Source organism: Strix uralensis, chromosome 4 (genome assembly GCF_047716275.1).
Source record: "Strix uralensis isolate ZFMK-TIS-50842 chromosome 4, bStrUra1, whole genome shotgun sequence".
Classification (NCBI taxonomy): Eukaryota; Metazoa; Chordata; class Aves; order Strigiformes; family Strigidae; genus Strix; species Strix uralensis.
The window spans coordinates 102840592-102867088 of NC_133975.1; the positions used below are offsets into that span (position 1 = coordinate 102840592).

General features: G+C 41.4%; 2 protein-coding genes across 11 annotated transcripts in view; one reads left to right on the forward strand and one right to left on the reverse strand.

The window, feature by feature from the left end:
- Positions 1-2539, reverse strand: part of STRN3 (striatin 3) — a 68862-nt gene extending 66323 nt beyond the window's left edge. For all 5 annotated transcript variants that reach the window (XM_074868240.1, XM_074868242.1, XM_074868241.1 and 2 more), the window contains exon 1: positions 2021-2539. In XM_074868240.1, coding sequence (XP_074724341.1) covers positions 2021-2347 — 327 coding nt within the window. In that variant the 5' untranslated portion in view covers positions 2348-2539. The remainder of the gene's footprint in view (positions 1-2020) is intronic.
- On the forward strand, positions 1756-25803 carry AP4S1 (adaptor related protein complex 4 subunit sigma 1). 6 transcript variants are annotated; one of them, XM_074868244.1, is made up of 6 exons: positions 1756-1852; positions 9990-10190; positions 11636-11722; positions 12867-12935; positions 16046-16069; positions 25039-25803. In XM_074868244.1, the coding sequence occupies exons 2-6, from the start codon at positions 10053-10055 to the stop codon at positions 25165-25167; spliced, it is 447 nt and encodes a 148-aa protein (XP_074724345.1). In that variant the 5' UTR covers positions 1756-1852; positions 9990-10052; the 3' UTR covers positions 25168-25803. The 6 variants fall into 6 exon arrangements, with proteins under 6 accessions (XP_074724345.1, XP_074724348.1, XP_074724344.1 ...); XM_074868247.1 differs by lacking the exon at positions 1756-1852 and adding an exon at positions 2643-2696; XM_074868243.1 differs by lacking the exon at positions 1756-1852 and adding an exon at positions 2714-2943.
- Positions 25804-26497: the final 694 nt, after the last annotated feature.

The following is a 26497-nucleotide window of genomic DNA, read 5'->3' on the forward strand; positions in this document are numbered from 1 at the left end:
TGTACAGGTTGACATTTAAAATCCAAAGGTAATGCCCTCCCCCGCTTCTATCCTGGGCTTCCAAAGTTATAAAAAACCCCACCCTCATGCATACGCACTGTGCAGTGACTATGCTGCCTCTGTCCCATGACCTGATGCACACATGAGGTAGAGTGAATCAACAAGTATACAGCCAGGGTCAGATACTACGGCACCTTCAGAAATAAGCAACTGAAACAGTACGGCCATGGATGGCAAAGAGCAATTACAAACAAAAGCAGCAGACTTGGCAAGAACACATCTCAGTGTCTAGAGGCCACATGAGTCCATAGCAACACTTTTTCAATCAGAGACAGCTTTCAAAGTTTCCGAACTGAGCTTTACATTAGGGTACAGAATGCGGTATTTAATTTTAAAGTAACAAGCCTATACATAAAACAAATATTTCAGGATGGTTTTGTCTGCTAATGAATGGCACTAAGCAACTTATTTATAAACACAGTGCTGTATTACTAAGACACTAGAGAAAACAAGAGAAACAGTCAATTGTTCTCTGCTAAAAATGCCCACCAAACTGGTTTTAAAACCAGCCAGTTCCACAAGGCTTAAAATAGTAAGACAGGCAGTAAGCGAAGGAAATAGTGAAACTTCTTCATTTGTCTCCCTTGGTGTTTTTTTAAAATTCTTTTTTAATTATAGTTGTAACAAAAATGGTGCAGATTACATGCTTATTAGAGAGCTGAGAAGTCCTGAAAGAACTGCCCGGGCTCAGGTATAGTTCTTGGTTCTGAAAGCTGAAATACCTCACAAACGTTGGCTGCTGTTACAGCATGCTATTAAAAACTCTAATTACAGTACAATTTGATGGAATGCCGCTTCAAGACAGTAAACATTCACTCAATACAAAAATCACCAAAGATTCTTCAGAAGCAATAAAGTTTGTAATATTATTGTCTAAATTTCTGTCCTATAACTCCTATATGGACACCTAACATTCAGTGGATTTTATAATCTGTACATAAACTTGTAATAGTCTATGCATGGTTTTATTTTCACGTGCAAAAGTAATTAGAGGAGATATCCCTTCTACTACTAAAAGCAAACATTAATGGCAAGGGAACTATACTGGAACTCCAACACTTGCCCTCTACCGTGAGGAGTTACTAAATTTTGGTTCCAGAGACAGAGTTCATACTTCTATGTAGATTAATTTGACCATGCTGCAGACCCAGCAACTCCTCACTATTCTTCAGCGGTTATTTCTCCCATACAAGACCTCCAAAGAAACGAGACAGAAAGAGAGTGAGCACACACTCGACCTGTCTCAAACCAGGGGGCCTGGCCAGGTCCTTTAGGTGCGATCTACCTGAGCACCCTTTCCTCGTCCTCTCTCCCTGCTCGGGAGGCAGGCACCCCAACTCTCTCTTCTCCCCCCCAAGCAGCCGCTCGCTGAGCTTCGCGGGGGGCGCCAGCCCTCCCAGGCCCGGAGGCTCTTGCTCCCCATAACCCGCACCTAGGGCTGAGGAGGCCGCCGGCCCGGAGAGCCCCGGAGTCATTGTGCTGAGGGAGCCGATGGCAGCTGTCAAGGCGCCGCTGGCCCTGCCGCGGGCGGGCGGGTGGGGAGGAGGGTCAGCGGCCCCGCGCCGTGGCAGCGCCCGCCCTTCCCCAGCCGTCCGCCGGGTCCCGCAACGCGAGTACGGGCGAGAGGCCTGCGGAGCAGGGGCTGCCTCCGGAGCCAGGAGCCCAGGCGGGCGCCATGCTAAAAACCAAAATGGCTGCCCCAGGGAAAGGAGCCCAGCTCAGGCCGTGAGGGGCTGCGCCTCCGCCGGCCCCGCCGGCCGGAGACGCCGCTTAGCCGCCGGACCTCGCCCAGGTACCGTCCCTGAGCCGCAGCGACCGGCTCGGCCTCAGGGGCCCACAGGCTCCGCTCGCCCGGGCAGCTCTGCCCCCGCACGCCGAGCGCGGCCCGGTCCCCGGAGCCCACCTAGCCGGTCCCAGCCCGCGCCTCGCTCCGCACGGAGCCTGCCCTCGCCCCCCGTACCTGAAGCTCGGCCCGCTCCACCTCCCAGTGTGCCCTCTCCATCTCGAAGCGAGCCCACTCGTGCTGGATGTAGTGCAGGATCCCCGGGATGGTGTAGTGCTGGGGCCGGGACAGCTCGGCGGGGCCCGCCGCCTCCTGACCGGCCGGGGCCGCGGGGCCCTGGGGCTGCTGCTGCTGCCCTCCTCCTCCTCCTCCGCCGGCTCCAGCCCCCACGCAGCCCCCACCCGACTGCAGGTTCATGTTCCCACCCGCCTGCGGCGGTGGCTGCTGCGGTCTCGGGGCGGCCGCCATCCCACCGCCTCCTCCGGCTCCGGGGTGCTCGTCCATTGTCTGCGGGGAGCCCTCCTCCTCGTCCCGCGGCGGGGGCCTGGAGCAGGGGCCAGGGAGGGGGTGAGCGGAGCTGGCTGGGGCGGGGAGGAGAGGGGCGGGCCGGGCGCGGGGAGGGAGGGGGGCTGCGCCGAGCAGTATCCGGGTGTCAGAGCAGCGCCGAGCCGCCGCCAGCCGCCATTACAGCCGCCGAGCCGTCGGCCCACCCACCCGCGGCCGGGCGGGGAGGGGAGGGGAGGGGAGGGGGGAGCGGCGCGGCGCGGCGCACGCCGGGAAACCGCCCCACCGTTCGCCGGCTTCCTCCTCCCGGGCGGGCAAGGCGGCGCAGTGCGCATGCGCAGGAGGGGAGGTGAGCGCCGGGGGCGGGGGAGCGGGCGGGGAGCGCGCCGGGCCCGGGGCCGCGAGTCCCCTCCCGAGGCCGCAGCGGCGGCACAGCACCCAGGGGACCGCCGCGGGGCAGCCACCCTGGCCCTGCCGCTGTCTCTCTCCGTCTCTGTCGCGCTGCCCCTGCCCGCCTTGAGGCAACCTGCTGTCGGCGGTCGCCGCCGTGAGGCGCGGGGAGGCCCCGCCCCGCCCGCGGCCCGGCCCCGCCTCAGGTGGGTAGGTGTCGGGGCTGGCGGCCCCGGGCCCGGCCGCCGCGGGGGAGCGCGGATGGGCGGTTTCCGTCCGTTCTGAAGTGAAAAGCGGAAGCGGCGGCGGCGCGCCGGGGCGGCGGAGGTTGGGTTCGCCGGCGCCGCGGCAGCTCCGCGCCTTGGGAGGGTCAGACGGTCTCGGAAGAGCCCGCGGGAATGCGGCCGGGCCGGCCGGGCCTCGGCCTGGGCCTGGGCCTGGGCCTGCTTCCGCCTAACCCGGCGTGCAAGCAGCGCGTTGGGTGTTAAAACATTTAAGTCTCTAATACTCAGCGCGGTCTAATGGTGCGTTGAGTTTACCCCGCAAGGAGGTGGTTTTAGAATAGATCTCTTAAATTTATCGCATGTCTTTGGAAGTTGGCTCATCTTTTTTCAAATGAAGGATCATCACGTTATCTCAATTGTAAGGCATGTGTGTAACGTTTGATGAGAAGGGAAAGCGCACAGTGTTTGCTGTTCAAAAGTCTTTTCCACGTGAGGGAGGTTTTGCAAGAAGTTACTGGTTTATTTTGTCTGGCTCAGTTTTATCTGTGATAGCACTGCTGTTTGATGCCGTAGTTTGGATACAGTGAAATTGTCTCAGTTGCAAAATACTGCTCTGAAATGCACTTTTTACAAATTATCATCCCATCCTATTTGAAATGATGTGTAGGTCACCCATTGTAAGTAAGGTAGGAGTTTGGTTTTCCCTGTCTTCAAAATATTTACATGCTGTACTCATTCAGTAGAAAAATGGATAGTTACCTAAACGGGGCTCATTCTTGATAGAGCTGCAATTCCATTAATTACTGAAAAAATAAATACCGCTTGTCTCAATACTGGTGTTTCCTTTCTCTACTAATCTCTCCTCGGGTGTGTATTGATATTTCAGTTGGTTTATCCAGTCCTTCCTTTCTTCATTAAATCATTTCCTACTAAAATTTCATCCTGCACTCTTCCTGATTCCATACAGCTCAGCCAATCTAAATCCAACTCTCTTCCACCTCAGCTGAATTTTTTCATTGTCTACTGACAGTATGAAATCATTACTAAAAATTAAGACTTACCTCATAAGCAGTTTAGCCTTTTGTTTAGCTCCAAACTTACAGGACATTCATCATTCCTGAGTATATGGGAGTTATTGCAATTTACATTACTATATTCAGCCAGCATTTTGACAACTCAACAGCAAAGGAAAACCTCTTGCTCTTTCCTTCCTCCCTGACTTCCCTAGATTAATAAGGTTGCATTTTTAAAATCTCTGATCCTGAAGTTGAACACAGTATTTTATTTTAAAGCCATTTTGACACAGTTGTTTCATCTTTGGATGAATATAAAGTGCACAATAATAAGACCTAGAGTACAAAAATTAATATTACTGATAAATATTAACACTGCACGTGATTTTTATTAAAGCCTTGCCTGTGGTCAGAACAAAACTAGGATGAGCAAGGGTATTGATTATGTGAGAGGTCTTCAGAGGCTACATGTGCCTGTACAATAAATTCATAGCCAGGAAGCTCAACAGACAAATATCTGTATCAAAAATAATTGTTCCCATGCTGTCACCTGCTTGTGCCTCTACCATTTAGCCATTTTTTCATTTTCATTAATGCTTTAATTCCAGTTCAACCCATTTTGTTCTACATGTAGCACACACATAAAGTGTGATTAGACCTCTGCATCCAGAAAATCAACTTGTTTAGAGTTGGACAGTGCAGTAAATTATTTGCTTATAGTCTAACACTTATTTTTAATTCTTGGTGAATCAGTTCTGTAAAAACGTAGTCATGCATTTCTTGTTTGCTAGATTTGATCTTTTGTTTACATTTTAGCTGAGTGCCCTAGAAAGTTGCACAACAATGTGACAGCGCAATAATTAAAATGATTCTAAATCTGTGGACATTGACTAGAGTGGTTTTAGTTTGAGACACACATCTAATCTGAATGATAATTGTACCACAAGAAGTGTCACACTCGGGTTGTGTTTCTTTTTTTATAATTTCTGTGTCGGAGTATGTATAAATATTGGTGAAATCTTTGACAAAATAATTTTAACATCGAGTGCTTCTATCCACTAGAGGAGTAGTTAAAATTGTATTTAAAATATGTTTTATATCTGCTGGGTTGGCCATTATGGAGGCTTAAGACCTTTTTATCCGCAGAACAGGTATTGCAGGCTTTGCCTCTGTAAGAGGTCTCAAGCAGTATCTGAAAAGACAGCATTTAGGGGGTGTGACTCACAAACAGGGACAACTTACTTTGAGGTGTCTCATGCGGTTATGCAGCCTACAGAGCTGGCATGTCCTGGAAGCAGTTCCTGAACCATCACAGTTTCTGTTTCAGCAGAACAAACCAGGCAGGTCTCAGTTTGTCTTGAAATACAAGGCTGGAGTTACCTGTACAGGCAGAGGGGGATGAGCCTGCTTGGGGGCAGTAAAATCAAGAAGCATCTCTCTTCATGAGCCGGGGTCCTTACTCTTCTGCATATGTGCTGGTTTAGAAGGAGTTAAAGCCATCATATTGTAAGTCATCAATGACCACATACTCCGTCAGTCTACCAGCATGAGTCATACAAGCCAATCGCGATACCAGTTTTTGCATAGATGTTTATCTGCAAGAGATACTTTAATGAGGGTGAGATCTAATGCAGTGTAACAGCGCATATTTAAATCACAGTAGTTAAACTGTATGTCATTAGTGTGTGTGCCAATTTATCCTTACAGAAGAAATATTTTGTAAAGGAAATAGAGTGCTACTCAGTCACTCCAGAAGGTAATTTCTTTTGAAGGAAAGCTTGCAATTTCAAGACTTTTTCCATCTTCCCCAAGTGATAGCTTCTGAGGTTTTTGTTTCTAGGAAGTCTTCATTCTGTCATAGAGTTTTGTAGGTGTTTTGTAGATCAGGTATGCACAAAGCATATACTGTAGGTTATTCTGGACAAAATTCCTAATGCATGGTTGGCTGCGATGGGGAGAGCTGGAATTGACAGTCCATCAGGATCTCAATAGTCCCTTCCAGTCCTCTGTTCCTAAGTGTATTTGTGATGCAGATAGTTGTCCAGTGACCTGGAATGAGACAGCCTATTCATTTCTAACAAACAGCCTTCAGATAGTAATGTCTTTTCATTACCAAAATGAGCAAAATAATGGCAGGGATATGAAAGGCTTGCATCTTGTCACCTATTCCCTTGTACCATTTGATTCCATGTGCATAAAAGCACTGTAATTTTGTGTGGATGTGCATGGATACATGCAGGCGTGTGCATGAGAATGCACAGAAAAGCACTAAGAGTTGCTTATCTTCATAAAGTAGAGTGCCATTTATTGATCATAAAAGGTAGCTTCTCAAATACGTAGAGCTTGATGAAGGAATGGGGAGTTTCTCCATCCATCAACATGCACAGATATGCTTTTTGTTTGTTTATTATACTTCACAGATTTCTTTACATCTTATATATGCAAAACTAATTTTAACATGTTGTCTGTAGCTGAAAGCCAAGATGATAGGAGAAGAAATAAATTTTGTTTGCTAGAAACAAAACTCAGTCATTTCCTTTTTTTTGCCTAAACTGTGCAAGCAAATGTTTTTATTTCTACAAGTGATTTTTTTCAGAATTATTTTTAGAGGGAATAAAAAAACCCTTAAGATACTTTTAACACTGGTGTTATTCTCAAAGTCAGATTCTACTGCTGTGCTTGCATGCTTTTTGTAAATTTTTAAAAATTTATTATTTGTACATGTAAATTTATTCCAGTGTTTCTGCACAAAACTTGTGCTGCCATTTAAATGAGCAAAATTTCTGGCTAAAATTTTGGAAGGTATCTTTGGGGCTGGCAGGAAAATACAGAAATGACTAGTAATACTAGTGGACCTCTTTCCTGCAGGTGTTAATCACCTGTTCTAACACTGTGAATAATGATTGTCTCATAAATTACCGATAACACTTTTGAGTACTACTATGGTTCTACCTCCATTACAACGTGATTCATTTTTTTAATATCTATTCTGGATAAGAGCATTTGTGAGGATTAAAAAAAAAAAGTCTGGTCTAAAGTATTTTCATATGTGAAACAACGCAGGCCATTCATAAGAATACGCGCAGATAAAATAGTCATAACATCAGAAAGGGATTAACCATGTAGAAAAATAAGGTTAATAAAGGAATAATTAGGATTAGGCGCCAATCCTGCAATAGGATCCATACGTATCAATTCTTCATATATTTTTTCTGTTACATATTGCTTAACAGTAACTCAAAGTACAACAGCTCTGTCAGTGCTCCTGGGGTAGTTTTACTGTCCTCCCGTTCTCAGGTCTCCATTGAATATCTGCAGACATGTTAAGCCTGAGGTTTTTACTCTTCTAGGATGGATTTGTGCAACTTGCTGATTTCTGAGAACAGGACTTATGCTGCTAGGTACCATTTGTGACTAAATTATTAAAATAACTTGGAAACAACTTGTTCAAAACAGAGGACTATCAATTCATGCTTCAGCAGTACCAAACACAAAGATGAAGCATAAAACTAAGAAGAAAAAAGAAAAGCTGTCTATGTCACTGTCATTACCTGTTTAGCTTGGACAGGCATATTTTGCAGTCAGTAGGAACAACGTGCGTAGCTTTTGCTCTCCTCTGTATGAGCTAGATATTTTTTTCATTAAAACAATGGGCAGCATTTCTTAGGTTGTTCCTCTTTCAGACCTCAACCTTTTTAAAGTAGCTTTAAAGCTTCAGATTTCTTTTGCTCCTGAGGTTGGCCCTTGCTAGAGTGCCTCATTCTGAGCTGGAACGAGTTCTTCATTCTTATCCTTACTTCTTGGAAGGTTTGTATCAAAAAATGACTAAGTCATCTCACTGTTTTACCTTTCTTTGTGCCTCAAAATACTAAGACATCTCTTCTTATTGCAACTCTTAACTTCAAGCAGCAATACAAAAGAGAGCAAGGAAAAAAAAGAGCCATGTATTAAACACAGAAAAGATTGTATAGATGGTACTCTCCCATTTAGTCATAAATGTCAACCTAAGCTGCCATCTGACAGTGAAGATCCTGTCATAGATTTCCATCCAGGCCCTTTTTTGTCTTAATTACCTGGTTCATTCTTTCTCAGAGACCAACTTGTGCTAGTTAGAAGCCTGGGGTACAGTGGACAAGCTGCATGCACCACCACAGCCCGCTGACCCGCATCCATGACTCTTCTGTCGGAGAGAATCAACAAAAGTGCGTTCCTGTTCTGGACATGACAAAACTTTACCATGCCAGGCAGAGCTGAGGAAGCTCTGAGACTGTCACCATTCCACACAGATTCTCTTGTCCTGAGGATTGATCCTGGACTCCTATTCCCTGGAGGTGTCACTTTAGTTACGAAATGAATTCTCAGTATCCAGTCTAATTAGAGAAGATACATTTAGTATAGAACTCTAAACTTCTTTGTATATGGTGTAAACTACAGTACAGTGAGGAAAATGGGATTGCTTTCTTGAGATCCAAGTGATGCTAATAGAGTTGGCTTTTCTTTCAGAAAATAATTAGGTGACCAATATGAATCAGAAGTAAGCAATAATTAATGTCAGCACAATATATTGGGATTTTCTGTGTCACTGTCACAAAAGATTTAGATTTTATCACTCATGAGTGGTATATAGCCAGTTTATTCAAGTTGCTAATAATAGGAGGCAGCACCTATGCAGCTTGCCTTGTTGTGAAAAATCAGCATATGTTTAAATGCCAATGAGGTTGCTGCCTCAAAGATCTATTTTGGTTTTTGTATTTTTTCCCCTTCTGCTTTTCTGCATCACGATATACTGGTTTTATGCAAAGAGCTACACTGTATTGTTCTGTGAATTCCTGATGTTTTTTTGAGCTTGGACTTTCTCACAGGAGCTGTGAGACCTTAGGAGAGAATATTTGCACCAGGCAAGGAGCAGTTCTTCAGAGCTGGAATAAAGAAATAGCTTTTGTGGTAGTTGCTGTATTTCCAGTGTATAAACCTCAAGAGCATTTGGGCAAATAAATCTGTGATCCAAATAGAGTCAGATGGAAAACATTACAGTGACTGTTTTCTGGCATTAAAGAAAATAACCCAGAACTTCTATTTCAAAAAATTATATCTGCAGTTTACCTTTTTTTGCATGCTTTTCAAAACATGAAAGATTTCATTTGTTTAGCAAGCAGATTCTGATATATGCTGTGCTCTTTTTAATAGCCTTTTTCATTGTACATTGCATGTGGCATATTTACATTCTACAACTGTATTTCAGTGGTGTTGTGTGGATTAATATTTAGATTGAGATTAAGCTGTTTTGAGTAATTAACATGAACAGGTTTCTCCTTAGCTGTCAAAGACTCACTCTTAGTTTTCATTAAGTGCAGAATCTACCTTTTGCATTAGTGTAGGAAATTAAGACGGGAGAAAATAGATTTCAGTGGCTCCCGGTCCAGCTTAAAATGTGTGCTGATACTGCTGATACCCAAATATTTAGGAGGCTCTCATTCTGCATTAAAGAAATGGTCATATGTTGTGGCCCATGCATTTCTCTTTGTCCTCTCTCCCTCCAATCTAATGTCAGGATGGTATGAATGAAATTGTTAAATACAAGTCAGAAAAGGAAAAAAAAAAAAAGTGCTCATAGGCCAATTTTGCTCTTATGAGCTGTGTTGGTCTTATGTTTTGGTATTGGGCAAATTTCTGATAATGTTCTCAAACCAGTTAGCATGTGGGAAGAAAATAGTGAGTAGATTTATGGTTTTAAAGAAGTAATTTTTTACTCCTCCAAATCCCCAAGTCCTACAAAAAAATTAAATTGCCTGATAATGTTAAAGCTATTATGTATTAGATAGTTTGTGATTATTTGTGTGGGAAAAAAGTGGAGTTTTACTCATGGGATGCATGCAAAAGATTATAGATTTTTTTCCTATATTCTATGTTTTGGCAGTAAACTCAGTCTTAAATATGTGTGAATCTGGGTTGGCTAGCTTTTAGGAAGTCTTTTATAACTCCTGGGCATACTACTATTTTTTTTTTTCTTCACAGAAATACTCTTCTTGATTCCTGCACTCCATATTCAAATCTACTGCTGAGATCAACAAAAAAGAAATGATAAAATTTTTTCTTATGGTAAACAAACAAGGTCAAACAAGGCTCTCTAGGTATTATGAACATGTAGAAATTAATAAACGGACAATGCTGGAAGCTGAAGTAATCAAAAACTGTCTCTCTCGTTCAAAGGATCAGGTAAGTTTTGTAGCTTTCCCCCCAGCCATTTTATTTTATCAACATCTCATAGCTTTCATGTCGGTAATTCTGAAAACACATCAGTTTTCATTGCAGGTCATTATTTTGTATGTACCCATGAGGAAAAAGACCGTGTTTCTAGATTATAGATTCAGCCAGTTGACCTGTTACTCTGCATTGAATAAATATGTTTTTCTGAGGCTTTCAGAGATTTTGGAGCTTTGTGTATCACTGTCATGAAGATTCCTCCTGTTTGTTTGAAGAAGCTCAGAAGTCTGGGAAGAATTTATTTTATCTTGCTATTGATTATCTGGTAGAACTTGACAGAGAGAGATTACTGCTGCTTTGCTGGAAGGTAGCAGGGATAGTACTGACATCTCCAAGTTTAAACAAAAAACTTAGGAGAGAGGATTCCAAATCATGAAAATACTGTCTAAAACAGAGGGGTTTTTAGAAACACAAATTTTTAGGTCTCTGTATTAGGCATTTTTATTCAAAAAAGTGTTCACACTTTCTGCAAGAAAGTCAGAAAACTCAGAAGTTGGACAATTTCTTAGATGAAAGTTGAGCCTTTCGTGACTTGCTCAATTGAGCCATTGGTTTTTTAAGAAAAGTACCAAACATAGGAAAACTTTTGAGCAAATTGACTTGCATTGAAGGAGAAATCTGTGACTTGGACTATGAGTGGAGTTTTTTGGGTTGTGTTCTGAAGTCAGCTTCTTTATTTTTCATTAATTATGTATGTCATTGAACAGTGGTCCTCACATATTTCATTCTAGAAGACCTCAGAAAAAATAGTAGTTCCTATAAAGTACCTTAGTTCACAGACTTGACAGTGGCTAAAGAAATTAACCTTTTCCATAATGCTTTTGCAAAGCATCTCCAAAGAGAAGCTTCACCAAAAGAACTGACAGTATGCTGCCATTTCAAGGACTGAGCAAAATGATTCTTAAAAAAAAGGACTAGGCATCTCCTAAAGCAGTGTATAACAGCACCATCTGCTGGATTCAGCACTGTGAAAGACGTGAATTTCCCCCCTGGGTCTGGAAGTCTAACACTCTTAATTTTTATGTAAAAATATCGATCATTTTTTAAATATGAAAATGACGTTCAGGTTGTCTCTTTTCGAAGTGCTGCCAAATGAAAATTTAGGGGAAGTATTGACTGCTTTATAACCCCGAACAAGTCGCTTCAGTTCTGTATGTTCCAGTTTTTCAATTTAAAAAGTGGTAGCAGGTTTTCTGCCAGTAGATGAAAAGTTTTGTGTAATAGTTACCCTACCAAATTTCTTTCAAATCAAAATTGTTTGGTGGATCTTGGGAAATCCATTGTTTTGTGTGGGCCTTATGAACATGAAAGCTTAGGCTCTTTGAGCACTCCGTGCTTAATACTGTCATATGCTTAAATGGCAACTACTATATATGACTTGTTTTGCTTCTGTCTAGTGCTCTTTCATTGAATATAAGGACTTTAAGCTGGTTTACCGACAGTATGCAGCCCTTTTCATAGTCGTTGGAATCAATGAGACGGAGGTAAGTAACTATATATCCTCTTGAAAGGAAAGCTTGTAGTGATTATCACAGGCAAGAGCTCAAGTCTTCCAGTATGGAATTTTGCAGTAGCAATTAGAGAATTTCAAGGAATCATTGCAAAAAAATCCCCATTTTTATTTCTGTGAAATAAAAAGAGGTATAAAGGAAAATGTGGTATGTTTGACTTTAGTCTATGTAGCAGTAGACTGAACTGTTATCATGAGGCAGTCTTCCTGAGCCTTACACAGATTCTGCTTTCTAAATTTATGTTTGATTAAACTTTGCTAATTTATTTGATTAAACAGGAATTTACATGAAGTGGGGTTTCTCAACAAATGTTAGCATTACAGCCACATCAACTGTCTTATCTGTGGTGACTTCCCAACTGCCCACTGTTTTTAACCTCCTTGGTCAAAGAAAAAAATTCCATACTATCAGCTAGAAAGATGCCAATTTATTGTATTTTTTAAAAAAGGGGGAAAAAAATTCTGAATTTTATTGTATCTGAAAATTGGTAAGTACTGTTATTTCATGCATTCAGGCTGAGCCTGCATGGCTTTACTGTTTACATTGATTCCCAGTTCTCAGAGATTAATTCAAAGCTTACTATTGGAGACCTTAACAGGGTGGTGTGGAAGGTAGCTGCTGACTGCCACAGCGTCTTCAAGTCAGGGTTATAATGGCATGCGATTTGGGGCAAATTCTTTTGGCTTTGCTACAAAGATCACCCATCTGTACTGCTGCGGCACAGCCTGACTCTGTGCTGCAGCTGGCCGGTGTGACTTCAGCACAGGTAGGCATAGCCTGGTTAGCTGCATCTATCTCAGTACCTAACCTGGGTGATGGTGGAACAAAGGATGCAATGAGATGGCAGCAGCCCAGGTGAGACAAATCCGCTGGGTATTGCAGTGCTTACCTGTGTGGCTGGCTTGAAGCCTCTGCGCCGGCACGCTCCCCTGCTCACTGTGCCTCTGCTGGGTAACCACACCTCTGCTCGTTGTGGTGGCCTGAGCTGGTGCATTTTATTATAGGTCTTATATTTTCTAGTTGCTTTCCATACACCACAAACTGAAATAACGCTAAGAATAATACTACATTTTCTAGCTATTCTTTCAATATTCACTTGTTTTTAATTTAATTTCAGAATGAGATGGCAGTATATGAACTAATTCATAATTTTGTGGAAGTTTTGGACAAATACTTCAGCAGAGTGGTGAGACATTGAATCATTATGAAATATTTCTTCTCTTTCAAAGCTTTAGTGAATATGTCATTCCAGGGAATAAATCAGAGAAATCTTTTTTTGCCATATACATTTAGAATTTGGAATACTTTAGCATTAAAAGAAAGAAAAGAAGGGGGAAAAAAAACAGTATTAGTTGATTTTTCAGAGAAGTAAAAGCATACGTGGGTTATAAATCATCAGACAAGGAACACCAGAAATATTTATGTTAGAAAAGCATGTTTTCATATGATTATATTCAGGGGTTTCTTTGGGTCATCTACTCTTAAATTAGCCACTGGCATTTTGTACATTTTGAAGAAATAGAGAGGTTTTTCTTTACAGATCTTTTTTGCCATTCTTAGCATTACATCCCCCAAATGAACTTCATTCATGATAAAGACGGTATAAGCATTAATCAGGGAGCTGACATCACTCTCGCTGAACAAGATCAGAGGGATGGAGCAAAGGAAACCTCAAAAACCAGTCCGTACTTGTGCTCCCCATATTGTTGTCTTGCAAGAGCGAGTATCTGATAAACAGCTATTATATAGAGTCATTTCATTAAGGATTCAACATCAGACATGGCTCCAATTAAAATGACACTGCTCCTTTTGGTGGGAGATTTTTTTGTTTGCTTGTTTTTACGAAGTTTGAAAATGCAGCATTATAATTCTGGTTAGAACATGTGCTATTTAATATAGAGTTTGTAATAATCTTGTTATAAACAATTTTCCCGACATCATACTTTGGCACAATTTCAGTTTATCTATGCTGAAATATATTGGATATCCCTCTCAGAAAAAAGGACTGTATAGACTTTCCTCCATAGTCCATGTGCTTGAGGGTATTACGTTGGTAGTTATACGTACAAGAGAACAGTATGCAGGGTCTGGAACTGGTTTTCCAGTCCTAGTATCACAGCCGACAGGGCAGAGCTCCCTCTGTGATTTCAAGGACATGCTTGAAAAAGTCATCTTCACCCTTCACTGTTTAGATGTTTTAGGCTAATGTTTTAGGCTATTATCTCAGCTAACGCCACACCAGCCTGTTGAAACTGCTGGTATCAAGTATATCACTTTCTGACTGTACTAAGTTCAGAATTTGTCTCTTAAAACTGTTATGATTTCAGTCCTAGCCTAAGCAGTGATAACCAGGAATGCAATTTGATCCCAGCAGCACAGAAACGCACAATAAAATTCAGTCACATCTTACTTATCTAATTGAGCTAATAGTTGCCAACCACTTCTCAAGTTTTATTTTCTTCACTTGAGGCAGAGCAAAAATAGATGTAGTTTTTATACATATAAATGTAGTATATATAATTCCTTGACCACATATATAACCCAACCACTGATAGTTGTTAGAAATTTGCTGAATTCATCATACCAGAGTTTTTTGTATTTTCCATAGTATTTCAGGTTTACAACTAGGGGAACCAAAAAGGGGGTGGTTAAAAAAATCTCATGCCAGTCTGTGGTTCTATTTTTAATAACATATAGCATGATAAATGGCAGAGCACTGAAGAAGAGGGCTATAATTCTAGCTGGGGTTTCTGGCAGGAACCACAGAGCCAGAAGTCTGTGAGTCTGTACTATTATGGATTAATGTTTAGGATTTGCAGAATTTTAGCAGAATCCAAAATTATGATGATGACAATGGAGACAGAACTCTGGGAAAGGAACGAACATCTGTCCTGCTCTAGAAGGACATTTTGTCATCTATTATTTTTAGGCTTGTGAGCTTTAAACATTCTCACATACTCTATTTTTATCTAATGGAGTTTACAGAGCTTGAATTCAGATGTCAGAACAAACATTAACAGAATTAGGGGAAAAGCTTTCAAAGTTACTTGTGAGATGTAATTCTGAGTCCCCTTCACTTTTATGTGGCTACCCAGGGAAAACTGCGTACTGTTCAGAATACGTATCCCAGTGTTTTCAACTACTTTTTAATGCTGAGGAAATTTAAACTGATCAGGCTCTTAAAATTTTTGTGATGTATAAAAAAATTTCTAATTGAAGAATGGCAGAGTCACTCAGCAGAGACCTCTAGACTCGTAATTCTCCAGTTTAGAGCATCTGTAGACCATAAAAGTAGTAGCAATTTTACCAGTGGGGACTCTGCCTAAAACCAGGGTTAGACTGTGAACGGAAACCATGTTAGCAAACTAAATTCCCTTGGTAGCAGATAAAGATTCCCTCTTTCAGCAGAGACTGGGGAAGCTCCACCCCAACTGTGCAAGATCTTAACTGCTGAGGCTGTGATTAATTGTTTCTAAATTTAGAGATTGAACTGAGGCACCTAAGTTAGAAGTTTGGTCATCCTAAGATCCCATTACCAGCAGTGGAGACCAATTAGTATCTCGAGAAAGTGAGTCATGCCTCAAGTGTGCCAAGTCAACTGTTGAAGATACCCATCTCTTCTGTTGACTGCAGAGAGACCACAAGGGCTTCTAACTCAGACATTTCGGTTAAATGAATAAAACTACTTGGGGTAAATCCAGGCCAAGACTAGAAGGGAAACTATGATTATGTAAAGAGTTGTGTTGCTGGGGCTGGAGAATAGTTAGAAGTGCTAAGGATCCAAACCTTGGAGTTGCCTTCCCCCTCCTAATATATCCAGCCATGGCTACCACAGTCATGGGTACATACAATGTCTAGATTTTGCTTTTGAAATGATCTGCAGCAACATTTTTAACACTGTTTTTATATAAAGTGTAAACTTGGCGTTAACATCCTGTTTTTGCAGAAGGGGAAGAGAGAATATAGGGCTGGAGTTGCCATGATTAGAGATGCTGGTTTTCCACCCACTCACTCAGATGGCACTGTGTATATTTAAATTGTTACTTGTGGGTGACCTCAGTGGGCTTTTCTAAGTAAAAAATTCAGAACATTAGCTTTTGTTACGGAGGCAGGTAACACATCAAAGGCAGTGTTGCAGGAAAGAACATGCAATTGTCCAGTCCAGAACAGAAATCTGAATCACCCTGAAATTTTGTATCATTATTTTGAAGACTATCTTCTAAAGGGATGTGCAATGTTTAATGACTATGAGAGATCAAACTGTAACTAATGGTTGTCTATCTCTTTTCCTTGCAGAGTGAATTAGATGTATCCTTTTCAGTATCAGAAATGCATTTGTCTATCTCTTTTTGGTGTATGTTCTAGTTCATGCTGTCTTCATAGCACTGACTGTCAAACAGTCAAGACAATTGCAGAGGTTTCACAAATTTTGCACTTACAGTAAGTAGCACCATTTTGGCACCTTTCTGAAAGCATGGCTGATGTTCATGAAGGTCACCTATTTAAATCCTCAGTCATTAAGATAAGCCTGGTACCATTTAAGGTAAGACAGGGAGAGCTTGCTTAGAGAGAACTAAGTACCATTAACACCTAGCCATGAAAAGTTATATTCATGGGGGAACTTTCAGGCTTAACTGTTATGTCAGGGTTTTACTTTTTTCTTTAAGTTTACAATAAAATAGATATCGAAATGACCGCAGTAATAAGAACTGAATGTTACAGCTGTGTCTTGAGCCAAATAGCAATAGCATCATTGTAAGATTAGGTTTGTGCTTTGATCTTGCTTCATGAAAGTCTGAGTTCTATTTTCTGTATCAATTGAGAGAAAAGCCTGGGATGAGGAAATTTGGGAAACCAAGCATTGCCACAGACACCTTTTTCTTTTCCCGCCCCTCCCCTTACACAGCTGTATTTTCATGTGTATGATTTGCAGGGTATTAACTAGAATATAATTTAAAAACTGAACTAAAACAAAATACAAACAAATACTAAAATATAGTCTGAACAATTAAACACAAATAGCAAGTAAATAAAATACCATACTGAATTCAAAGAAAATTAAACTAGTAGAATGTAGCACAGCAGTCTTCCTCAGTTCTTCCAGTTCCACTGCCTGCTCACTACTCCAGCAATCCTTATGCCTAGGTTTGGTATTGGTTAAATGCAGATCTACTGGTACAAAGAGTTTCAATTATACACCCAAAATACAGTTGCCACCCTGGAAACAAGTACTGTAATTTAGTTTATTTACCTTATTTAAGAATTAGTACATATGAATAATGTAGAAAAATGCTGTAATTTTTCTTGTAACTGTTCTTACTTCTTTACTGAATGAAAAAAAAATTCAGTTTTGTAAATATTTTAATGCTTGCTACATGCTGGAAATCTGTCTCATTTACTGAACTTCAATATAGATGTATGGATATGTATGTGTATATATACTGTCTGTATTTCCTTCCTGAAATTCCCAAAATGCTGTGGTATGAATATAACACTCCTAAATTCACTTAAAAGAGCAATAATGAAATTCCAGCATGAAGGGACCCTTAAGGTCTCTGAGCAATTGTATAACCACATTTTTTTGTATTCAGTTATTCTAGTTAAGGACTAGAACTATGTGTACTTGTGTTTGAGCTTTGCTGAATTAGAGACCAACCTGACCTATTCAGTAATTATACATAAAAATAGTCCCCTGCGTTTCCATATGGTGTACTTTGAGTCTGCAATTACCTGATTCTTTTTATCTTAGATTGATTCTAAATTCTGCCTGCCTCTGGTCATCGTTTTCATACTGAGAGGAATCTCCTGTAGTTACACACATACGGTTACCACCAGTAGCCCATTTAATAGCTGAGGAAGGCTGATACATACCCAGCAAGCTTCTGCATACAGTGCTAGTCTGCATTGCTTAGAGCAGTTGTTGCATTATTTGTCAACAGTAATGCTTGCAACAGGTGCAATACGGTGTCTGAATGGTTCCTGTAGAAATTCCTTCTACATGGGTCTCGTCTGCTTGAGGGTGTGAATATAAATGTTTGGAAAATAGGAGTGTGCATTACTATCGTATTTGATAGTACTGGAAATAATATTGGAAAAGCTCATGTCTCAGCATGTATAACATATGAATGACGTACATAATTTTTCTATTCAGAAATGCACTTTTCTATGTCATATATTTCAGGAACAATTTTAAAATAAAACAATTTTAAAATAAAATAATTCTGCCATTTAGGAAGAAGAGTTTTTCATAAGTTAAGACGATACCTAAAATAGTTGAAATGAAGTGAGATATGCTCAATGATTAAATATAAAGCAGAGCTATAATGATGAAGTGGGCTGTTCACAATTGTGTTTATTTTTGACAATAGCTTGAACAGCAGGCCCAGACAATATCAGATCTGGACTACAAGTGCCTTTGCTGTTAATGCAGTGCAAGCAATAATCCATCAATATGCCTTTCAATGTGTGTAGGATAATATCCCCACCTGGGATTAAACCCTTTCTTTCACCAAGTAGTCTTATGCTAACTCTTATATTCAGTACAGTTAGCTTGGATGCAAAATATCTAACGGAGGAAGTACAGTCAGAAGGTCTGTAACAGTGAACACCAAGTAGTATTTACACAATCTTTGTCGACAGAGTATCTGGCAGAAGACTCTCATGATTTCTTGTCTCTGCACTATTATTTTTGTGTACAGATCCATAGGAAGTTTATTTCAAAAATTATAGTAGCTATTCTACGTAGGCTGTTTACTAACATGAAAAAAGCAGTAGGAAATTCCACGAAATCAAAACCTGTGAAAAACAGATGATAATCATTGAAGGCTATTCACCCATGCACAGATCAAACCCCAACTAAAACTAAAGGCTGAGACCATCACAAAGTGGAAATATTCTGGAGCCCACACTAAGCCTGCAGCACACGCACCAATACTTAAAGTTTCCCCAGCTGCAGCGCGTTACCCCGGTATTCCCGGCAACGCAGGTCCTGCTAATGCAGGACTCCAGCTTTCATTTAGATCCAAACACCCGAATTCACCCTGGGCACTTGCATCGTAGCTGGTGGCAAGGCTCGAGTCTGGAGTCAGCTGCTGGGAAGGGCACCTTGGGCACAAGGCAGAGACTAGGTCCAGCCCTGCCCAGCAGGATTCATACACAGTATTCATATGTATGTGTGATATAGGGGGGGTGTGGTGCTAGACAAGGCACGAACAATTGCAAAGTTACCTCATTTCATGCATACTGCAAAAATGAATACTGATTAGCTACTAGCCAATTAACTACTTCAGAGTAGCCATGGATTTTGCAGAAGCTTTTATGTGTGCATTGTAAAGCATTTACCATTGTATGATGTCCACTTTCATTCCGAGAGCCAGTCACATACTTAAGTGTACCTATGACGGAATGACATAACATTTCTAAAGTTGTTTGGTTTGGTTTTAAAGTGTCTGTAAGTAGTGTGGTTGGGTCACTTGGATGAACAAGTACTGAAATTGTCATAAGGGTGTTGGTTCCTCATGTGTTAATAGTGCTACATGAGCCGCACTTCCGTGTATGAAGTAAGTGGGTGGGATTTTCTGTAGCTCTAGAACTCCAGCTTGGATGGTGTAGGAGCTACTTCCTTGGTGTGATCATAACAAAGATGCTATAAAAACACAAGTGTTACTGCAGCAGCTTTCTAGGAAACGATATGCTGGTAAGCATGAGAGTTTCTAAAATTACAAAAAGTGACTTTTCTATTGCTTGAACTGGTGAAGCAAAGCTTACTTGTAGACACGTTATTAACTTACGGAAGAAACAGATACTTACGTTCCTGTTGTGGGAGGGGAGGGGGAAGACAGGGTGCTCTAGGACCAAGCACTTGAAGAATGTTGTCTTGATCCAAAAAAAACATTCCATTCCATTGCAACTAGCTGCTGCTGCTGCTAGGATAGATAAAAAGCTTTGATACAGGGAATGCTTCCTGTGAATCAACTGTATTCTTCAGTCCTCTGTGGAGTAACACTTCCAGAACACAGCACCTTGAAGTAGTAAGAAAACTGAATGATGAATTTATTCTGAGAATTTATAAGGATACACTTCAGGTTGTACTGTAAAATAAGTGGATGAAATGGAAGCCTATAAGGAATCGCTTAAAACTCATTCTAGAATATCACAGAATTTGAAGGGACCATTTGTCTCCTATTTAATGTCAGCATAGTCATTTGAGGAAGAAATGGTTAGAAAGCATTAAATAGGTTTCGGTGCCTAAAATTTGCCTGCCAGTAGATAGGCTAAAAGTTACTTAAAGCAAATGTTAGCGAAGATAAAGCTAGAATGTGTGAGTCTAGGTTAAAAAAAAGAAGCAACTCCCAACTAATCTTTAGTTGAAGATGAATGTCCAGGATGGAAATCAAAGTTCTGTAATGCTGTATATTCAAGTAGCAAACCATCTGCTCTGTAAGTACCTGTGCCGTAATCTACAGAGCTTTTGTTTGTGCTCCTGGGTGTGTTACCTGATCACAAGGTGTTGGCTGCACTTTATCATCTCTTAAGCCTGGTGAAACAAAGAAATTAACTCAACAGTCAGAATCCAGTATAACTGTTAAGCAGTTATTCTTTTATTGGCAGCGCTGGAGTTGCCCTGGGGATTCTCCACCATAAGGGCTCCTAAGAGCTAGCAAGGGACATCAGTTTACATACAAACAAATCATACATATTCATTAGATTTCCTGGAAAGGGGTGTCTTATGATAATGAGTTCCTAGAACTTATTTGCATAATCCAAGTGAAAACAGAGTGAGGGCCTTCAGTGGTTGGGGGAGGGAGTAAGTAGTCTTCTTCACAGTGTTCGCTAGTTGACCCTCTTTCCAGCGCATGCGCTGTGAAGTAAAGTCCAGGCGTCTCCTAAGTCAGCAAAATCAGTTTCCCTATAATAGGGTTCCTGTGTCTCTTTGTTAGAGCCCCCTTATCTCATTCTAGGAGTTGCCCAAGTGTCCACTGAAGGCCTTGAGTCTGCCATCAGTGATTTCTGTAGGGAGCCTAACGAGCATTTCAATCTTACCTAAACAGACAAAGGGACCTAAGGAAACAGTTGAGGAGTCAGGAGTCCTTGAGAAACAAACAAAGCAAAACATAAGCAAAGCTTTCATACATCACAGTTTAGTCTTAATAATTGTTAGAAATTCATTTATTTGAGCCCTTTCACTCCCTTTCACTGGACACACCCTTAATGACTTGCCTGGAAAATCCTGAGATATCTTAATATGCCTCTATATGAAGAAGCTACTTATCACATGCAAGTCCTAAATGTGCCTTTTTCCTTTCCTCCTTCCCTTCTCCCCTGCTTAACTATCTGCCTATATAATGTTCTGGGGAAGGAGACACAAGACTGTGTCACATTTACCTCCTCTTAGCATGTATGTGCCATAACAACTCTTTGTGATAGTGGAAGGTGCCATTAATGCCCTTAATAAGGGCAGCTCTTAAAATTACCAAAAGCCAGCATAACTTTTAAATACCAGCTATAGGAGGTGCCATTTACTTCTCCTGCTAGGCACACAGCCACAACAGCATTGACTGAAATCTGTAAACCAAAGACAGTAAGGGCTCACATTCTGCCTAGGCTGACAGACTGGTTAGAATATTTCCTAGCTGGGTGTTCTGAAAACTTTTATTACAGACTTTTATCTACAGATGCAGACATTAATACGTGTTCTCTTCTGCATACTTGTTTAAAAATTCCTGTGAGCCTCTGCACGGATCTAGTGAAAGTCCCTTAATCCTCTTTTGTGGGTAGGCAGGATTCTTACTGGAAGCAGGACCTTAAATGACAGCTCTGGGTGGAGCACATGGCAGCGCACACACCCAATGTAGCTTTTTCCTGTTGCCAGTTGCCCAAACTGGTTTGCTCTGTTGCTTTTCAGCTGGGTGTGGATTTATGACCTCAGGGCTTTAGACCCTGAAATTTGGGGTCACTTGCCCAACAAGTGACAGGTGGGGAGGATGAGCCTTGCTGAGGATCGGAGATACATATCCCTCAGTGGGCAGGGCATTCAGACATGAATTACTCAGCAGTGTGGGTATGACAAAATGTAACTGAAGAGCACAGTCATGAGACTTATAGGAACGGGAGAAAAAACAAGGTTGCTCCCTGTGCGGTCGGCCTGTTTGCCAAGAACAGCATGGTAAAGGGAGGTGGGAAAGGAACAGAAAAAGGAAGCCAGGAGGTTAGGTTGAGGGTAGAGGGTAAAGAATGCTTTGGGTCTTTCCAAAATCAAGATGATAGGTCTCTCCAGAATGACATTAGTATCCCCATTTAAACTGCAGGTGAAAGCTCTGGTTCTAGAATGACAACTGTGAGATGAACAGGTTACAGATGGACAAAAATCATAGCACGGTTTTCTGTAACGGAGCAGGCCAGTTTTGAAATAACCTGGAATAGCCCTGCAGGGGAATTTGATGTCTCATTTAACCATATTGGGTTTGAGTGGAACAGCTACAAGATGGTGATTGGTGTGGGTGCAGTTTTCCTTTGACACGGTGTCAACTCTGTAGGAAATGCAGCAGGGGAACAAGCAGTGCTAAAGCAGTGTTTTAAATTTTTCTTAAACAAGGTGATACAGAAAAATAAAGTGGGAGTGGCAAGTTGCTGCATCTGATCCTGGTTGATCCAGTTTTCTGGGTTTTAGATCCTTGGGACTCCTCAAAGAAACAGGAGCTCTTGCTCTGCTGTGGAAACTGGAGCACTGTGAATCGGTGGTAGAATGTAAAAATTAAAAGCCAGGAGGAGCTGGCTTTATCACTTGTTGAAACCTGAATGGCACGATCTAACTTCACTAACAGATCCTCTTGCCCTGTGTAGAGCAGTGCCAGAGGTGAACTAAGCAGCAGCAGAAGAGCTGTCTTCCTAAAAATTGTCACATTACTGGAATACAGAAATCCTAACTTCTCAGATTAAAATACTTGAAAAGTTCACCATAGGAAATTTGTCTCAAGACTTTAATCTGCCAAGTAAAGTAAAACAACCATCTTTGTCTCTGGAACCACAGAGACAGACTGTTGAAGTTCTAAGGACAGTATGGCTCCCCCGTATTGAAAGGCATGAGTCTGATTTTTAGAAGCAATTTAGGCCTACGGTCAGACTCAGGAAGAAGCCTGGTATTTAAAATACAGCTTAGAATTAAATTAGGTGTTAAGTTTAGGCCAGCAAATTAGAAGCTACCTGATGAACCAAGGACATACCCAAGATCCTGTTGACAGCTATAGTTTCTCTTCCTCACATAACAGTAACTAGTAGTAAAGTTATTTGGGGGCCTGAATTCTGCTCCTACACGTACGTAGACACGCTGTGCTCTCAGTCAACCAGAACATATTTGCTGGAGCAGCAATACAATTGCTCACCCTTCTGCACAAATACACGGTAGTACTGAGTTGAGCCCAGAGCACTCACGGCAATTCGAAATGGCAGCGGAAGGTGACAGCCTGCTAGCTGTATTCTTGTCAACTTGACCACACAGGTTCAGCCTATGGTTCAGCCTGAACAAGTTCAAGCTTCTACTTCTCACCTCTAGAAGAGTGGTCACACACGAGGCTGACATGAGATACTCTGTGCCCCTCTTTTTGCTTTAACATATGCAGAAGACAGGGAGAAAAACTTAAGCTTCTCTCATCGCTGGGCTAGACTGCCATACTGAGGAACATTTACAGACAGCAGGAAAACCTTAAGTAGAAGGCAGCAGGTGCAGCTGCTCCCAACTCAGCTATGCTAACGCCCAGAGAAGGGTGGCTTGGAATTCCCCAGGCTGAGGACAGGCTCAGCCTCCATCCTCTACAGGTTTCAGGCAGGCAACACCTCTACTGTGACATTTTAGAAGAGGCCAAGGCCGTCATCATTACCTGCCTGAAGTAATGACTTGGGCTTCTGAATCCGAGAGAAAGGATCATGGAAAAATCCCTCTCTGCATTCCCAAGTATGGCCTTCGGCCCTCGGTCTCTAGAACCCGTGAACTGTTTGATGGGTCTGGCTTTCACCACTCATTGCTAACTCAGATTAAGGCATTCCCTTCTCAAAGCCAGGTGCTAAACAACTAGGCATAGAGATGTTCAATGTTACTTAACTTAAATCCATTTCTTGAACTCAGACCTAAGACTGTTCACTTTCATGAGCTTGTGTTGTCGCAGCTCTGGTGGTTTAAGGTGGTGTGGCTCCTCAGCTGTTGTCACACACAGTTCAGTACTCGCACTGTTCCTGCTCTTCAGCAGAGCAGCAGGGCAGACAGCTGTAGTGAGGTCCACTAGAGCTCATGAGGCAGAGCAGTCCTCTTAACTGCCTAAGTCATGTTCAAACATGAGACTTAAGCTTTATTACGCGAAGCAGAGGAAAACATTGAAGCCTTCAAAAACCTGGTTCTTGCAACTCCGCTGATCAGAACGGAAGTCCGCTAACATCAATACAAGGACTAGAGCAAAACCAGGCTGTCCTTCCTGAGCTCAAACCACAGCATCAAAAATAGCGTAGCGGGCAGAGACAGCACTCAAGAGACTCATATCAAAGTTGGAAAAAAGTATTGAAAGATTTAGAAGTTACTGTAAAGTATCTTGCAAGCTCCACAGCAGCTGTCCTCAATACGCAGGCAAGAACTAGGAGCAAAATGAAGGCAAAGCAGATCTGCTGAGTGCAGTGAAGAGTACTATTAAAGAGCAGCAGCAGGTGGAGAGCGAGGCAGAGGACGGGTTATTTGTGCCTCTGAGTACGTATATGCATGTTAGTTAGGCCAAACAGATGGACCCAGCCGGCTTTTTTGCTATGCCCATCTCCATTTCCTCTTAAGCTTTTTTCAAGCAGATCAAATAGTAACAGGCTAAGGAAAATTTGAGAATCAGATTTTAAGAATTTGACTGACAATTACTTTTCTAAGAACACAAAATATTTACATCTTCACATTCAAAGCTGTCATCCCTTGATAACATTTTATATTTAAGCAATATGTGGTACTCAGCCAGACAGTAAAATTAATCACCTACATCTAAGTTCAAGTTTACCTTGCTTTTACTACTATGTGGTAATCTTCCAGGATGGGATAATGCTGGGACTTCAGCTTCTCTACTACAAACTTTTGACATCTCTGTGGTCAGAAAAAAAGTGTCAGTTGAACTGTTTCCCTATGTCTATTAAAATAAACAGCCCAATAAACTAGAATAAATGAAGAAATACCTAATTTTGTAAACTTTGATTAAAGACTAAGGTGCCTAAGATTTCCTCTGAATTATCTTCATGTTCAAAGTATACTTAACTTGAAATTTTTCTAGATCATGTTCAATTTGGACAGAGTGCACATCATTCTGGATGAAATGGTGCTAAATGGTTGCATTGTGGAAACAAACAGGAACAGAATTCTTGCCCCTCTGTTTGTGCTTGACAAAGTGGCAGAAAGCTAGGAAGATGCAAGACTGACTACAGCATTTTACAAAACATCAAGAGCCATACCGACAGCAGTTTTCTGATGTTGTAAGAGCAACTCATACAATATTCAAATTAGTTGGAAAATATTTCCTGTTTCTCCTATACCCTACATACCTAATGGAAAGGTACAGCTAAACATGAAGTTTAGCTTCAGTTTCAAAGAACCTTCAATTTCAGATGCAGCTTTAGTGACCAAGGAGAAGTCTTTCTAGAACAGTCAACGTTTTTTAAAACTGACTGAGGATAATGTAATGGAAACTTACACATGACCATCTAGGTATCACTTTGAATTACGTAGCACTGTGCCAGACCTAAGAGAAGAGAGAAAATATGGAAATATAAATTCAAACCGAGTTTCAGTGCTTCCTTTAAGCACCAACTGGATTTTTTAATTTTCATACAAATGTACAGTAAATTAAAGTTCTGTAACTTTTATGACCACTTTTAAACTAGATTCATCCTTCAACAAAAACCTCATTTCAAGCCCTTCTCCATGCAAGTCATGGTTACAAAATGTAAGTAACAGATGCATAAATGTATTTAATATTCCTGCATACTGTGCAAGTTGTAACTAAAACTATTTGGCACTTAATAAAAGATAATTAAAAGTTTGGTGACATTTTATCATGTTGGCTTCATAACTTACACAAAACCTCTTCTATTGTGGCACACCAGTGTATTCATGCATTATAATTAAAACGTTTACAAAAATGAGTAACGAGATATGCAAGTTTCTTAGTACTAGCTAGGTACCAAATCAAGTCTCCCTCCTTGAGTAGGAGGATGTAGCTAGGCTAACTTGCATTCACAGGCATACAACAGGCTGACTCATACCCATGTACTGCGCTAAGTCACTGACGAGTTCGCCATCTGAGCTTACTTTCACTTAGCTTTCTAAAATTATAGTATCTGGCTCCCTCATAACCTCCACACCAACACTAGGCATAACGTGATACTGACAGAGCACATCCTGCATGAGCTCTGTGTGAAAGCACAGAACAGTCACATCTGAATTGTTTCTAGAACCAGGGTCTAAGGAGCAGGGAGTGAAGTGTGGTGTGGGAGAACAGTCCACATCGCTTTAAAATAACAACACATTCAGCAAAACAAGTTGACATTGAATCTGGAGCAGACACTTGTACACAAGGTTTATGCAACTGTTGTTGAAGCACAATAATCACAGGAGTGTGTGGGGGGGTGGAGATTCCCCTTCCATTTTGAATTGGGAAAAGTTGCAAAGACAATGCCTGTGAGGTCCTATGAATAATGCTACAGAAAGAGATCTGGCATCAGCCTGATTTGTAT